Raw genomic sequence first — 16,831 nt, forward strand, 5'->3', positions numbered from 1 at the left:
TTCCAAGCATTTCCAGTGAAAATTACAAGATAATTTCAAAAACAGTAACAGAATTGAAAAGTGATTAACAGATCTTAAAAGAGCTAAAGTGAGAACGCTCCAGATGCTGATTGTGTGTCTGATATGACACTCCTGTAATAATGAGGTTGAAGGAAAAGTTTGGTTTAGAGAAAATATCCATTGTGCTCGCTTCGGCAGCACATATACTAGAGAAAATATCCATAAAGGCACATAAAGCCCAGCAGGCAAACTGTGGGAGGACAGAAAGTTTTCTGTCTTAATGACAGCACCACTAATGAAGCTCTCCCTAACCTTCTAGAGTCAATTGTTCACCAAATCCTACTGATTCTAAGTCTTTCTCAGGTGAGCCCATATGCTCCATCGCCACACCCTTGTGTGCAGTAAGGTCCTTATCATCCCTCCCTAGTAGCTCCCAGGGGTAAGAAGCAGAGTGGCTTCTCTGTAGCTGATACCACCAGGAAAGACAGACCCATGATGAACCTAACTTGGGCAAGTTAGGGTGATAAGGAGCATTCTTGGAAGGTTTTTCTGGACAGTGGCTTTTGGATATCCATTTGGACTCAAGTAAGAAGGTATCATAGGTCAGCTGTTGTAAGCACTGAGGACAATCGTGACTGAGACAGACACCCGGCCTGTCTCATTCACTTACAACTGCAGATCTCAAAGGACAGCAGGTGCTCAAGGAAACAGAGCGATGCTACAGTTAGGGGGGATTTGCTTCTAGTGGAAGAGCTTAGAAACAAAACTGCAGAGAGTGAAGATTATCCTTGGAAGAACCTTCAAATCTTGCTTTTTCCACCAGAACTTGGGCTTGTGAGGGTTCACAAGCCAAGATTTAACTTCTTTTGCTCTCTTGGCATTCTGGTTGGGGCTTCTTTTTCATAGAGGCATTTGGGCCTGGATCTGGTTTTTCAAGTTGTTTGCCTATGATGTGACTCCACTGTTAGCATGCAACCATCACATTCAGAGTATTTTTTTTAAAGGATGGAAACAAGTAGGAGGAAAAGTGCAATATAAAGAAAGGGACTCTTGAGTCAGAAAATGCTCAGTTTACACATTGGCTCTACCCCTCACTTAGCTGAGTAACCTTCGGAGGATATTTAACTTCATTGTGCCTCAGTTTCCTTCTCAGTGAGAACAGTGCCCCAAGCCCTGGAACTGAACTGAGTCAGTGGTCAGCTCATAGCACATTTTTGGGCTCATACTAAATGATCATTAAATGCTATGTGAACATGTTGTTTTTCCCTGCTGAATACCACTTTCTGCCTTTCTTCTAGAAATAACATCCCCTGTTGGGGGAAGGACCTTGATCCTTTCCTGGGTTAGATCAGCGACTTCTATGGGGCTGCCAAGCACAGAATTCTCTATCCCTAACAACAGGCGGGACCTAGGAAATAACTCTGGATTCTGTGAATGGTCTAGAGGTTACCATGGGCCCAGTGGGCCCAGTCAGAATCCCTCCTCAGGAGGTTTCCACACGGATAACTGTCAAAAGGTTCTTTTCTTCATTCACCATGTTATTCTATGTCCCCAGAAATGCTATCAGTGATGTCCTCTGCATTAGGGACATGTTGAGGGAATGAAGGCAGCATTCCAAGAAGCAAAGAGAGCCTTGATAGACTACCAAGTCCTGGATCTGACTATCTTCAAGGCTATTTTGAGTTCAGTTTCACTTCCTTAAAAACAAAAGAAAATTCTGACTCCTAAAAATGCTCAATCACTTGTCTCTCCTTCCTACTATAAATACTTTTATTATATTTAAGATTTCATTAGCGTGGATATTTCACACACTAAAAAAAAAAAAAAAGGATTTATTTTATATCATCCTTCATAACTTTTGGAGCTCAATAGAACACCCCTAAAAATAAAATGTCATGTTGATTCCTTGAGAAAACACAAACACAAAGTGCACATATTTTCACAGACTAAGATGTTAAGTTTTTTTCTGCTGCAGAGTGGAGGATATTGATTTCTTATGTATGCATTTTAATAAAGCCTTCAGAGGGTCATTTAAAAGCAATATGAAGGGATGCCTGGGTGGCTCAGTTGGTTAAGCGTTTGCCTTTGGCTCAGGTCATGATCTCAGGGTCCTGGGATCAAGCTCCACATCAGGCTCCTTGCTCAGCAGGGAGCCTGCTTTTCTCTTTGCTTGCCACTCCCTCTGCTTGTGCCCTCTCTCTGACAATTAAATAAATTAAATCTTACAAATATTAAAAAAATAAAAGCAACATGAATTCTATATTTAAAAGGTATAAAAACCCCCTCAATCCCAATATAAGTAATCCACAATACATTTTTAAATCCACAGAAGATGAAACATGACGTATCTTCTATAAAGTAGGAAATTGAGGGCATAAAGATAATCTAGATGACTAAATTACATTACAAAGGTACACTTTTAATTTTTGTTTAAATTTTCAACCTGCAGCATTGTATTTAAAACAAAAAAGACCATACTTTGCCTATACCTTCTTTGATTTCTTTAATAAATGTTAGATTCCTGCAAAATTTTTTTTATGGAAAATAAATTTATAAGTCAGCTAGCTTAAATAAGAAAGAAAACATAAGTGAATGAAAAACGATTTATACAAAGTAATTCAAATTAAAATTTTTTGCTCTACATATTACAATTCAGAAGCAAAACTACCTCAAGAATACTACAAATAAGGACATTGGTCATGGGTTTATGGACTTCCACAGTCTTGGGATTAAGCAATGTCAAATGTTTTAAAATGTAAAATGTTATAGGAAAGCATGTTACTTTTTCCAAAAAGATAAGCTCCTGGACATTCTCCAATTTTCAGGTTATTTTTGACAGATTGCTATTATAATGTTTTTGAGGTAAGCAAACTAATTTATAAAGTAAATGATTAGTTCATTTGTAAGAACTTGATTCATCAAGAATGGGTAGGATTCGGTACCTAATGATTAATAAATAAACCAAAGTTCCTTAGGTTCTGACATGACTTGTATTATGAGCATAGCATCTCATCTCATATTAGGGATTGCTTTAGTCAGTAGGAACAGAAGCAATTTCCAGAAACTTTGGCTTTATTCTTTAGAGGTTCCAGTCATCTATTGGTCTACCTTTTCCAAGCCATATGAAAGAAAAAGGGGGTGTATGACTTTTGGGTTTTAGATTTCTTCATCTCATCTTAGTGCATTCCTGAATTTATTAATGACAGAAATGGAAAGTCCAGAGCACTCTTTTTACCTCAGTTTATCAGATGATAAATTCAATCCAATTGCAATTAAATTCATCTGGCACTTAGGCGATATTATGAGTACTGGAGATGGAAGGGATAGGATGGAAAAAGAAGAAAAGGAACAAACCAGTTGCAGGTGCTCACTGAACTGTTCTCATGGAAAGCTCTGGAATTTTTAAGTCTTTTCATTTTTAAGCAAGTACTCCTTCGCCCCTTCAAGACAACCCTAAAATCAAATCCTCCAATTTCCAAAAATTATTTTTCCATAAATTAAATTGTTGATTTTTGTTTTATTTTACTAAATGTCTGACACTATATTGGGCAGAATGAAAGGAATGGAAGGGAACTAGAATTAAATAATTCTCTGAAGGAGCCCACTGTCTAGCCTACCAGGGAAGGCAGAATCAGAGATGACTAATAACAAGGTAGAAAGTGATAAGGGATTGGCCTCAATGATTGTCAAGGTTCATGTCAAACCTGAGATTCTATAATTCTCTCAGGCTTTGCTACTCAAAGTGTGTTCTGTGGACTAGCAGCACGGGCATCACTTAGGATCTTGTTAGAGATTCAGAATCTCAGGCCCTGCCTGGATCTACTGATTCCACATCTGCATTTTAGAAGTTCTTTATAGATCTTGGATAACAGCCCTTGGTCTGTAGTGTCATTTGCAAATATCTTCTCCCTTTCCATGAGCTGCCTCTTTGTTTTGTTGACTGTTTCCTTTGCTGTGCAGAAGCTTTTTATCTTCTTGAAGTCCCAAAAGTTCATTTTCGCTTTTGTTTCCCTTGCCTTTGGAGATGTGTCTTCAAAGAAGTTGCTGTGGCCAGTGTCGAAGAGGTTACTGCCTGTGTTCTCCTCTAGGATTTTGATGGATTCCTTTCATCCATTTTGAGTTTAACTTTGTGTATGGTGTAAGAGAATGGTCGAGTTTCATTCTTCTGTATATAGCTGTCCAGTTTTCCCAGCACCATTTACTGAAAACACTGTCTTTCTTCCTTAGATATTTTTTTCTGCTTTGTCAAAATTATTTGACTATAGAGTTGAGAGTCCATTTCTGGGCTCTCTATTATGTTCCATTGGTCTATGTGCCTGTTTTCGTGCCAGTACCATGCTGTCTTGGCGATCATGGCTTTATAATCTAGCTTGAAATCAGGCAATGTGATGCCTCCAGCTTTGTTTTTCTTTTCCAACATTTCTTTGGCAATTCAGGGCCTTTTCTGGTTCCATACAAATTTTAGAATTGTTTGTTCCAGCACTTTGAAAAATGCCATTGGTATTTTGATCAGGATGGCGTTGAAAGTATAGATTGCTCTGGGCAGCACAGACATTTTAACAATGTTTTTTCTTCCAATCCAGGAGCATGGAATGTTTTTCCATCTTTTTGTGCCTTCTTCAATTTCTTTCCTGAGTGTTCTGTAGTTCCTAGAGTATACAGCCTTCACCTCTTTGGTTAGGTTTATTCCAAGGTATCTTATGGTTTTTGGTGCTATTGTAAAAGACAGGAACAGACACTTCTCCAAAGAAGACATACAAATGGCTAACAGACACATGAAAAACTGTTCATCATCATTAGTTGTCAGGGAAATTAAAATCAAAACCACATTGAGATACCACCTTACACTATTTAGAATGGCCAAAATTAACAAGATAAGAAACAACAAATGCTGGAGAGGATGTGGAGAAAAGGAACCCTCTTACACTGTTGGTGGGAATGCAAGTTGGTGCAGCCACTTTGGAAAATAGTGTGGAAGTTCCTCAAAAAATTAAAAATAGAACTATCCTATGACCCAGCAATTGCACTACTGGATATTTACCCCAAAGATACAGATATAGTGAAAAGAAGGACCACATGTACCCCAATATTCATAGAAGCAATGTCCACAATAGCCAAACTGTGGAAAGAGCCAAGATGTTCTTCAATAGATGAATGCATAAAGAAGATGTACCCAATGGAACATTACTCAGTCACCAGAAAGGATGAATACCCAACTTTTTCATCAACATTGTTGGAACTGGAGGAGATTATGCTGAGTGAAATAAGTCAAGCAGAGAAAGTCAATCATTATATAGTTTCATTTATTGGCAGAACATAAGGATAGCATGGAGGACATTAGGAGAAGGATGGGCAAAGTGAAGGGGGTAAAATCAGAGAGGGAGGTAAACCATGAGACATTATGGACTTTAGGAAACAAACTGAGCGTTTAGAGGGGTGGGGGATGGGTGAGCCTGATGGTGTGTATTAAGGAAGGCATGGATTGCATGGAACACTGGGTGTTCCATGCAAACAATGGATCATGGAACACAACATCAAAAACTAATGATGTACTGTATGGTGACTAACATGATATAATAAAAAAGTCTTCATTTTGAGAGAACCCAAGCCATTCACAGAATTTCAAAGGAAAGAGTTTGAGTAAAAAGGTGTCCTAATTCTGATAAATAGCCCATTACTTCTCAGGAGGGGTCAGGAGTTAGAGACGAAGAGATGTCTCATTATGTCCACAACCTCTATCCACCTACAGGTGGGCAAGTGTGTTCTTTCCCCTGCAGTGACCTTTCTCCAATGAGTGTCTGCACTCAGTTCTGCCTGGTCACACCAACGTAAAACATTTCTCGTCTCCACACATAAAACCAGTTGTCTAATGTTACTGTTCTCACATTTTATTTATCCCTTATTTTCAGTCAATTACCCATTTATTAATCGCAAACACTTATACAGAGCTTTGAAGCATCAGGCACTGTTTTAGGGGCTTCATATATTTTTAGTCCATTTACTCTTTACCTCATCCCTGTGAAGTCAGTATTCTATTATCCCCATTTTGCAGGTGGGAAAATGGAGACACAGTGATCGTAAATGACTCTCTTTGGTAGCTATGGGGCTGGGATTCAAGCTCAGGGGATGTGGCACGAGGATGGGAAGATGGTGCTTTTACAACACAATAGCATGCCAGGCTGTGTAGACAGAAGGACGAATGTCTTCGGAATGAAAGCTAGGAAGTCTGATATAAAGAAATGAAAACAGCATCCTTGGGAGAAAGAGGTCTGCCCTCCTGAAGAGTTTAGAAAAGCATATTTCTGCAAATTATAATCTATGAGTTACTGAGGTACAATACTATCCTTGGCCTTCCCAGCTTTGTTTAGATCTCAGTGTGTTTTCTTTGCTCCTTTCTGCCTGCTTTCTGACTGTGTGGACACTGTTCCCAAGAAGAACTTGCTGGCCTGTCAGAGCTCACAGCTGCAGCAGGGACTCTGAAGCCCAAGGAGCAGGCTTGGCCTTAGCACATGAAATTGCCTGTGGCTTCCCTGCTCTTCCTCCAGCTGAGATCGGTATGCTGATGCATGGGGCCCTAAGAAGATCCAGAGGAAGGAAATTGAAAAAAAACAAACAATAGAACAGAACTTGCAGACAGCATTCACAAAACCATCATGATTTTATTATCTAGCCCTGAGAAGGAATTTGATATTTTCAGACAAACTATGAAGAATATGCACTGTAAGCATTCTGTTCCCACAACTCCAATGGTATAACACAGAAAGACCTGGAGCAGGTCCTGGGCACTAGGCAGGTGAGTGCTGCCAGGGTGATGCTCGGCCACCCAGAAGACTCTTACAAAAGTGACAAAGTGATTAGCACCTCATATCAATCTCTTTTTCTGGAAGAATTTGGAAAAAAAACTTTGTACTTTACCAAAATGTTATATACCACTCAGAGACAATTTTTAATATACCACTAAAAGCTTGATTTGTGGTTAGTGTGCCTTTTGAAACAAAATGAAGTCCACTGCCTGAAATTTGAAATAGATTTTAGTAAAACCGACTCAACTGCTTTACTGTACCTTTTCGGAGAAACTGCCAATGGCAAGTACTACTTCTGAAGACAGGGAAGGAGTCAGACTTAATAGGTATCTGGTATTCAGGTTTGAATGACAGAAGAACATTTCCCAGAGGGTGATCCACAGAACTCTTGTTTGTGTAAGCTTTTAATATAAACTTAAAAATTAAGCTTGGAAAATGCTGAATTAAACAAAGTTAAACAGTTTCTTTACTGGCAATTCTCCAAGGGGGTTTATAATATTCAGTATTTTCTAAATGAACTAGACATGGAATGCTTTCATCGACATCTCCTGGAATAGCATCCTACTTTGTGAGGGACTGTGCTAGGTCAGAAAATAGGCATTTGGATCATGGGAGTACAGGTCAGAGAATGGCCTGGTGACTGCAAACATTATCTTCAAGATGGGAGAAAGGCCAAGTCTCATCCACTTTTCCAAAGGAGAGTCTTCTTGGGGCACCTGGGTGGCTCAGTGGGTTAAGGCCTAAGCCTTCAGCTCAGGTCATGATCTCAGGCTCCTGGGATCTAGCCCCACTTCGGGCTCTCTGCTCGGTGGGGAGCCTGCTTCCCCTTCACTCTCTCTGCCTGCCTTTCTGCCTGCTTGTGATCTCTGTCTGTCAAATAATAAATAAAATCTTTTAAAAAAAATTAAAAAAAAAAGAGTCTTCTTTGGGGATTCATTTATAATACTACCTGATATTTTTAAAAAATGTGTATAACATGAGTTCTCACTAAAAAAGGATACAAGTTCCTCACAGACAGTTTGGATACAGAGCAATATATATAGTAGATATAAACATTCACTATACACACACACACACACACACACACTTTCTACATTCTACAATGTAGAAAGTGCCATTGTTAAATTTTTGGCACGTTTTCCTCTAATCTTTTATAGGCATAGTCTTAGAGAGTTTAGATCATACAACAGATCTAAACTTGTATCCTTTTTTTTTTTTTAGTTTAAGATTGTTGTCATCATACTTTATGTTATTCAAAGTCCTCTTAAGCATTATTTCAAATAGTGTGATAACACTTTATTAAATTCACTTAAATATTCCTTGATGATAGGCTCTTAAAGTTCCTTGTTTTCTAATCCTTTTATTTAAAAAAATCAATTATATTGAGGTATATTTTACAAATAATAAAATATTTAACAAGGGTATAGTTTGATGAGTTTTGAAAAATGCCTGCATTCATCCAATCACCACTATAGTCAAGATATGAGACATTTCTACCACCTTAAAAGATTTCCCTGTTCTTTTTCCCAGTCATCAACCCAAACTCAGTCCATCTCACTCAAAAAATCACTGATTGGCTTTCGATCAGTCCAAATTATTCTTTCCAAGAATATCATATAGATAGAATTATACAGTACATACTGTATAATTGTGGCTGACCTTCTTTCACTAAGTAATGATGCTTGATTTTAAAATCACTAGATTTTAAAATTCATCCTAGTCCACTCCTTTCTGTAACTAAATAGTATTCCACTGTACAGATACATAACATTTGTTTATTCATTTACTCGTTGATTGAATGTTAGAGAAGGCAATGCTTTATTAGGAATGAAGCCATTAAACATATTCATGTATAAGACTCTATGTAGATATACATTTTCATTTTTCTTTGGTAAATGCCTGGGAAAATTGCTGGTCATGTGATAAATATAGATTTGATTTTTTAAGAAAGCCAAACTGTTTTTCAAAGTGGTTGTACCATTTATATTTCATCACTAATGTATGAGAGCTCTAGCTGTTTCAGCATCCTCAACAGTACTTGGGCATGGTGATCATTCTAATGGGGGTGTAGTGGTGTTACATTGTGCTTTTCATGAACATTTCTCAGTTGACTAGTCTTGTTGAGCATCTTTTCATGTGCTAAATAGCTAATTGTATATTTTCTTGTGTGAGGTTATCTGTTCAGATATTGGACCCATTTTTAAATTGAGTCATTTGTCTTTTTATTTTTGAGTTATAGGTGATCTTTGCATGTCCAGATAGAAGTTTTTTTGTCTGATATAAGTATTACACTTATTTTCTCCCAGATCATGATTGTCTTTTCATTTTCCTAATGGTCACTTTCAAAAAGCAGGTTTTTAATTGTGATATTCAGTTTGTCATTTTTTTTTTTCCTTTCATGGCTCTTGATTTTGGTGTCCTAAGAAATCCTTGGCTTCACCCCAAGTTGATATAAACATTCACTGCAAACACACACAGAAACCAAAAAGCCATAAAGAATAATAAATTGCATTACATGAATATGTAAAATTTTTGCTACTTGAAAGGCACTGTTGAGAAACTGAAAAGGCAGTCATGGACTGAGAGAACATAAAACATAAAAACTCTTATAATTCAACCTAGTAGAGAAACAAGGGTATCTTTGCCTACCTTGAAGCTGCAAAACCTTTCCTCTATGTTTTCATCTAATGGTTTTTTAGTTTTAACTCTTACGTTTCTATTGATAATCCTTTTTCAGTTAACTTCTGTATGGTATGATTTATGGATTGAGTTTCACTCCCTACCCCCATAGTATGGCTATTCAGGATTCCAACACCATTTATTAAAAAGACTATCCTTCCCCAATAATTGCCCTGATATCTTTGTAAAAATTTAATTGGTGGTACAAGTAAGAGTCTATTTATGGACTTTATATTCTGTTCCATTGATCTATAAATCTATCCTTATGTCAATATCATGCAGATTAAGTGCTAAAGGAAGTTTGATTTTTTTTTTTTTCAAAATGATTTTAGATCCTTTGCAGTTCCATATAAATTTTAGAATCAGCGGGTCAGTTTTTACCAAAAATGTCTGTGATTTTGATTGGGACTGCACTCAATCTATAGACTGATTTTAAGATTCTAAGAGAATCTATATCTTATCAACATACAGTCCTCTAATCCAAGAACATAGTATATTCCTCTATTTATTTAGAGCTATTTTGGTTTCTCTGATCAGTGTTTTTATATACATATAAGTAAAATTGATTTTTATGTACAGATTTTGTATCTTGTGGCCTTGCTAAATACACCTGTTAGTTTTAGTAGTTACTTCAGTGGTAGAATACTTATATGTACTCCATCATGCTATCAGTGAATAAAGACAGATATAGTTCTCCCTTTCATTTCTTTTTCTTGTTTTATTTTTGGCTTGGATCTTCAAAACAGTTTTGAAAAGGAATAATAAAAGGAGACATCCTTGCCTTGATCCTGATTTTTAGGAGAAAAGCCTTCAGTCTGTCAACATTGAGTATGATGTTAATTGTGGGGCTTTCTCAGAGGCTATTTATCAACTTGAGGAAATTTCCTTCAGTTCCTACCTAGTGTGTTGAAAGTTTTTTTTTCCTTTAATAATAAATAGTCATTAAATTTTTTTCAAATGCTTTTTCTATAACTATTGAAAAAAATCACATGGTTTCTCTCTTCCGTTTTTTAAAATACAGTGAATTATGTTGATATTTAAATTGTAAACTTATTTTGGATTCCTAGTACAAATCCTACTTGGTCATGATATATCAACTTTTTATATACTGATAGATTCAATTTGCTAATATTTTTGTAATGATTTTTTGTTTCTGTGTTTATGTGGAATACTAGTCTGCACACACTTAAACAGTTTTTGTGTTTAGTATCAGGATAATGTTGGCCAAATAAAATGAGTTAGGAAGTATTCTCTTTTCTAAGTGTTTATAGGAAGGGTATTATTTTCTTTCTTAAATACTCAAAATTGAGTTTTCTAAGAGATAGAACCAAGACTTCTATTTTTCTCTTCAGTCAGTTTTGGCAATGTTGTATCTTTTACAGAATTTGTCCATTTCCTCTAGTTTGAAAAACTCACTGACAGAAGTTTTTCATAATATATCCTTATTATTCTGTTAATATCTGCAGGATCTGTAGTGATGTTTCTTCTTTCATTTCTAATACATATAATATGTCTTCTCTTTTTCCCCTGATCAGTCTGGATGAAAGTTTATCCAGGTTGGGGTTGCACTGATTTTTCTCCAGTTTTTCTGCTATTTCATCAATCTCTCTTCTTACATTTATCAATTCTTCTTTCTGTTTGCTTTGGGTTTAGTTTGCTCTTCTTCTGGCTTCTTACAAGGGAAGTTACTTCTTACAATGGACAACTGGTTCGGGATCTTTTTTTTTTTTTCAATATTGGTGCTCAAAGTCACAAACTTCTCTTGAAGCACTGCTTTAGCTAGATCCCACAAATTTTGGCATGCTGTTCCCATTTCATTTAGTTTAAAATATATTATAATTTCCTTTGTGGTTTCTTCATTAGCCTGTGAATTACTTAGAAGTGTGTTGTTTAGTTTCCAAATGCTTGGGGATCTTAAACATTTTTTTTTTTGGTTGTTAATTTCTAATTGAATTTCATTTTGGTCAGAAAACATCTTCTTGTAATTTTAATACTTCAAAATTTATAAACTTCTCTTATGGCACTGAATATGGTCTATATGGTGAATGTTACAGGTACATTTGAACATATATGTATTCTGCTGCTCTGGGCTAGGGGGGTGGTATGTTCTAAGAATGTCAATTTGGTCAAGTAGACTTATTATGTTGTTCTAGTTTTTTCTATCCACAGAAGAGTGTTGAAGTACTCAAATATAAGGTTTGTCTATTTTTCCTCAGTTCTGTTAGTATTTTGAACTAATGGTAATAAGGTATATATACATTTAAAATTGCTATGTCTTCATGATGAATTGATCCCTTTTAAATTATGAAATGACTCATACCTTCTAATTTGATGAAGTCTAATTTGTCACATATAAATATAGCCATTCCAGATCCCTATGGATTAGTGTTTGCATTTTCTCTCTTTTCATCTTTTTATTTTTCACGTGTATGTTTATATTTAATGTGTGTCTCTTGTAGATGGCATATAGCTTTTTTATCAAGTGCAACAAATTGTTTCTTTGTTTTTAGAGAATTTAATGGACCTAATCATCAATATAGTTATTTGTTTTATATTTGTCCCATCTGTTATTTGTTCCTATTGTCTCTTCTTCTTTCTTTTAGATGAAACACTTTTTAAGGACTCCATTTTTAACTCTACTATTGCTTTATTGCTACTTTTTATTTTGTTTTTAGTAGTTTCTCTGGAGTTTGTAGTATGCACTTCAACTTACTTCAGATTATCTCTGAATAATTTTATATCAATTTGCATCTAGTTTAAGAATCTTACAAACAATAAAATAATGAAATGCTTCTATCCTGCCCCATACTTTATGCTACTGTTGTCATATAATTTATTTATGCATATTAGAAATTTCATAATAAGCATTATGATTTTTGCTTCTAACCAATTTCTTTTTAAAGAAATTTTAAAATGAGGGAAAAAACCTTTTCTGTTTTCCAACATATTTATTGTTTCTTTTGATCTTCATTCCCCCCTAGAAATCCACACCTAGAACTCTTATCATTTTTCTTTTCTCTAAATGTCTGCTATCAATGTTCTATTTTGGCCTTTGTTTGTCTGAAAATAATCTTTAATTCACCTCCATTTTTGAAACAGCTTCTCTGGGTATAGAATTCTAGGTTGTAGGGTTCTTTCAGCAGTTTAAAACTGTTACTCCACTGTCTTTCGTCTTACATAGTTTCTGATAACAAAACTTTCTTTTATCTGTTCCTCTGTAAACAGTTCTCTTTTTTCTCTGGCTGCCTTTAAAAGTTTCTCTTCAGCATTTATTTTCAGTAATTTGACTATGATGGGCCCTGGTGAAATTTTCTTTGTGTTAATCCTGTTTGGGATACAGTGTCTCTTAAGGATCTGTGATTTTATTGTTTTCACCAAATTTGGGGAGATTTTGGCCAATATTTAATTTTTCCTCTGTGATCTACCCACTTTTCCTCCTGGGACTCCAGTTACACATGTTAGGTAGCTTGATATTGTTTCACAGATCACTGAGACTCTGTTATTTTTTGTTTGTTCTCTTTTATTTTTTTTTTCCTTCTCCAGCCTTTTTTTTTTCTTCCATGTTTCATCTTGGATAATTTCTAATATTATACTTCTATATACTTATAGTTCAACAATCCTTTCTTCTGCAATATTTAATCTGTTCTTGATACCAACAGTGAAGTTTTCATTTCAGATATTTAATTTTCCATCTCTAGAAGCTCCATCTAGCTATGTTTAAATATATATTTTCTCACTCTTCTCACTAAACCCATATTTTTCTTAAGATATTTGAGTGTAGTTATAATAGCTTTTTAACATCTCTGAGTGCTTATAACATCATCTCTATTATTCCCCAGAATGTTTTTACTGATTGGTTTTTCTCTTGGTTATAGGCCATATTTTCCTGCTTCTTGACAGTCCTACTCATTCTTTTTTATTGAATGTTGAATGTTAAGCAATTTATGTTATGAGTCTAGATTTTACTCTCTTCTTTTGAAGAATGCTGGGCTTTGTTATGGTAGAGGTTTGTTCCTTGTGTCCTTTTGAAGTTTGTACTTAAAGTTTGTTAGTCTAAGTCTGGAGTAGCCTTTACTCTCAGGATTAGCCACATTATTGAGACATAGTGCTTTAGAATTGGTATCACTTCTCTGAGTGATGAAAAAGTTCTCTCCACTGAGACTGGCTGAAATGCAAATGATTCCTAGACTTGAGTAAGCTCTGAAGAATGCTCAGTTCCCAGCTCCCAGAGAGTTCTTCATCTAAGTTACTTCTTATTATTCAATACAAACTGAATGGGGTCCTTATACAGATTTCTGGAGGTTTTTCTTTGGAGAGCCCACTTTTCTAGAACTCTGCCCCCTAATGTTCGTTGACTCAGACTCTAAATTCTGACTACCTCCTCAACTCAGCAAAACAGTTTTCTCTGTTGGAGTGCCTCTTTCATGTTTCATGGTTAAGACTGTGCCTCCAGGAAGAGGCCCAGAGTGATTGCAGGGGTCACCTCATTTGTTTCTTTTCTATCAAAGATCACAGACCTGCACTACCTATTGTCCAATGTCTAAAACAACTACTTCATATATTTTATATAGTTTCCTTTTTTTTTTTTTAAGATAGGAGATTTAATCTGATTTCTGTCATTCTATCACAGCTCAAAGTAGAAATCCTTTCTTATATTTCAAAAATGGATTTTGGAAAACAGTTTGGCAGTTTCTCAAAAAGTTAAACATAATCATATGACCCAGAAATTCTACACCTAACTATATATTCAAAAGAACTGAAAGAAGGAACTCGAGTGAATATCAGTATATCCATGTCACAGCAGCATGACTTGCAATAGCCAAAATCTGGAAGGGACCCAGTGTTCATGAATGGATGAACAAAATGTAGCATATACATATAATGGAATATTATTCAATTTTAAAAAGGAATGAAATGATGATATAGGCTACAACATGAATCAATCTTGAATATATTGAGTTTTATGAAATAAGCCAAACACTAAGGACCAATACTATATAACTTGATTTATATGAGGTACCAAGAGTAGGCAAATTCTTTGAGATATAAAGTAGAATGGTGTTTGCCAGGGGCTGGGGGGAGGGATGGATGGCAAGTTACTGTTTAATGGGTCCCGTGTTTTAGTTGGGGAAGATGAAAAAGTTCTGGAGATGGATGGTGGTGATAGTTGTATAACATTGTGGATATATTTATTGTCACTGAAATGTATATTTAAAAATGGTTAAAATAGCAAATTTTGTGTATGTGTATATATGTTTTAACACAATAAAAAATTACCAGAAAAAATTTTTTCCATCTATAATAAAGGACTTCAGAAAAATCTTGCAAACATTCCAAAAATTTCACTCCAAAATCTGTGTAACAGAGCACATAAATGCAACACATGATTATAAACTAGATCATTTTGGTATAAAGCATATCATTGGCCCAGCTGGCAAAACTCAAATGAAATCTGAGGATTAGAGAGTTGTAACCTATCATTGTGAATTTCCTAATTTTGATGATTGTACTGTGTTTATGTAGGAGAATACCACTGTACTGTGTTTATGTAGGAGAATACCATTGTTTACAGGAAATACACACAGAAGTCCAGGGGTGATGGGGCATCAGGTTGGCAACCTACTCTCAATGGTTCAAAGAAAAGAAGACTGTTTGTAATGGATTTGAAATTTCTCTCTCAGTTTTTTTGTGGTTTCAAAATTTTAAAATATAGATGAAAATATTAAAAACAATTGTATAATATTATCACATTGATCTAGTAAGAGTAGGATTACCTACAGTTAAATCACAGTAAACCATGTGTCAGCCATAGAAAAAATTTAAAAATAAAAAAATTAAAAACTTAAAAAGAAAAGAGATAAAATATAACTGGGATTGGATGTAATGCAGAACAAAGCCCCTGTTTCATACTGAAACTCCATGTATTGCTCTATAAGAGACTAAAAGGGGAAAAAGACAAAACCAAGTTGGAAGAGCAAGCACACATGCAAACCTGCCATCAAGTGTCTGATATGTGACCGGAAATCAATTCATACTTACACAATCGTTTTTCCAATGTGCAAAAACGATTTCTCTACAAATTCCCGAACACTATGGACTTCCCCAGTCGCTATGACAAAATCCTCTGGCTCATCATTCTGCAACATCAGCCACATAGCCTAGAAAGAGAGAGAGGCACATCCAAGTTAAAGTTGCATCCAGCTGTCACTTGAGAAACATGATTGTATCAAAAACATATAACTGGAGGGTTGTAGCATGGTGGGTTAAGCCAATTTCCTTGGTTTTGATTCAGGTCATGATGTTGGGGTCTTGAGATAAAGCCCCACATCGGGCTATGCTCCAGCATGCAGTCAGCTTAGAATTCTACCTCTCCCTCTGCATCCCCACCACACGTGCACTCTCACTCTCTCCCTCAAATGAATAAAAAAATCTGTAAAAAAATAAAATTAGATATGGACATTGCTAAAAGGTAAACTGAGGCATATTAATCCCCCCCCAAGACTTTATGGGAACATACATCAATTTGAATAAGGCAGCACTAAATCAAAGGTGGTTAAGAGTGCTATACCAACAGGAACTAGGTGTAGGGTTTTCATAGAGTAGACACTGAAGCAAAATAAAGGAATTACGTGATTGACTATAGTTTACACGTTGCCTTATTTGAAAAAGCAGAGGTAACTGTTTGTGATTGGTTGTTCCTAAGGTTCCTTTTGTTGGATTTGAGTGCACTCACTCTGGCTTAGGTTTTGGTTCACTTACATAGGCTGTTAAGGAATTAAATGTCACCTCAGTCTAACGGCCTCCTTGTTTGAATACGTTGACACGCACAGCTAGAAAATAACCATAAATTTAAAACAATATTCTCAACATCACAGTAGTGGTTCTCCAACTTTAATGAGCATCAGAAGCATCAGGGGAACATCTCAGCATAGATGCCTGGGACACAGAAGTTCCCACCAATAGGCTGGAAGACATGTTTTAGGCACCTTGATTCTCACATAGCAGGTCTTTGGGCTATAATTTAGAGGAACAAGACATTCAAAACCATCTCTGGCAAATAAACTTTCTATAGTATATTTAAGAAAAGAAGAGCTTACAAAGAATTGCCCAATTTTCCTTAACATCATGGACAAAAGGTAAGGAAAAGTCATTTGAAGACAGATGATCTTCCTCAAAAGTAGAACCAAATTTCCTAACAATAAAGTTAGAAATTTTTCAGGGTGTTGACATCAAAAAGCAAAGTAAATCAAGAATCATTAAAGGGAAAACAATTATGTAATGAACAGTACTGCCACTTTTAAAAAAGTTATTTGGGTGGTAATAAGAATGTACCAGAGTTCAGGATTCAT

The 16,831-nt window shown here is 35.7% G+C and overlaps 1 protein-coding gene across 3 annotated transcripts in view; it reads right to left on the bottom strand.

Moving 5' to 3' along the window:
* Positions 1-16,831, bottom strand: part of GMDS (GDP-mannose 4,6-dehydratase) — a 614,085-nt gene that overhangs the window by 107,358 nt on the left and 489,896 nt on the right. For all 3 annotated transcript variants that reach the window (XM_004753606.2, XM_045089644.1, XM_045089647.1), the window contains one exon: positions 15,522-15,640. In XM_004753606.2, coding sequence (XP_004753663.1) covers positions 15,522-15,640 — 119 coding nt within the window. The remainder of the gene's footprint in view (positions 1-15,521; positions 15,641-16,831) is intronic.

The sequence above is a fragment of the Mustela putorius genome, unplaced genomic scaffold (genome assembly GCF_011764305.1).
Source record: "Mustela putorius furo isolate JIRA1106 unplaced genomic scaffold, ASM1176430v1.1 tig00000117_pilon_pilon_pilon, whole genome shotgun sequence".
NCBI lineage: Eukaryota > Metazoa > Chordata > Mammalia > Carnivora > Mustelidae > Mustela > Mustela putorius.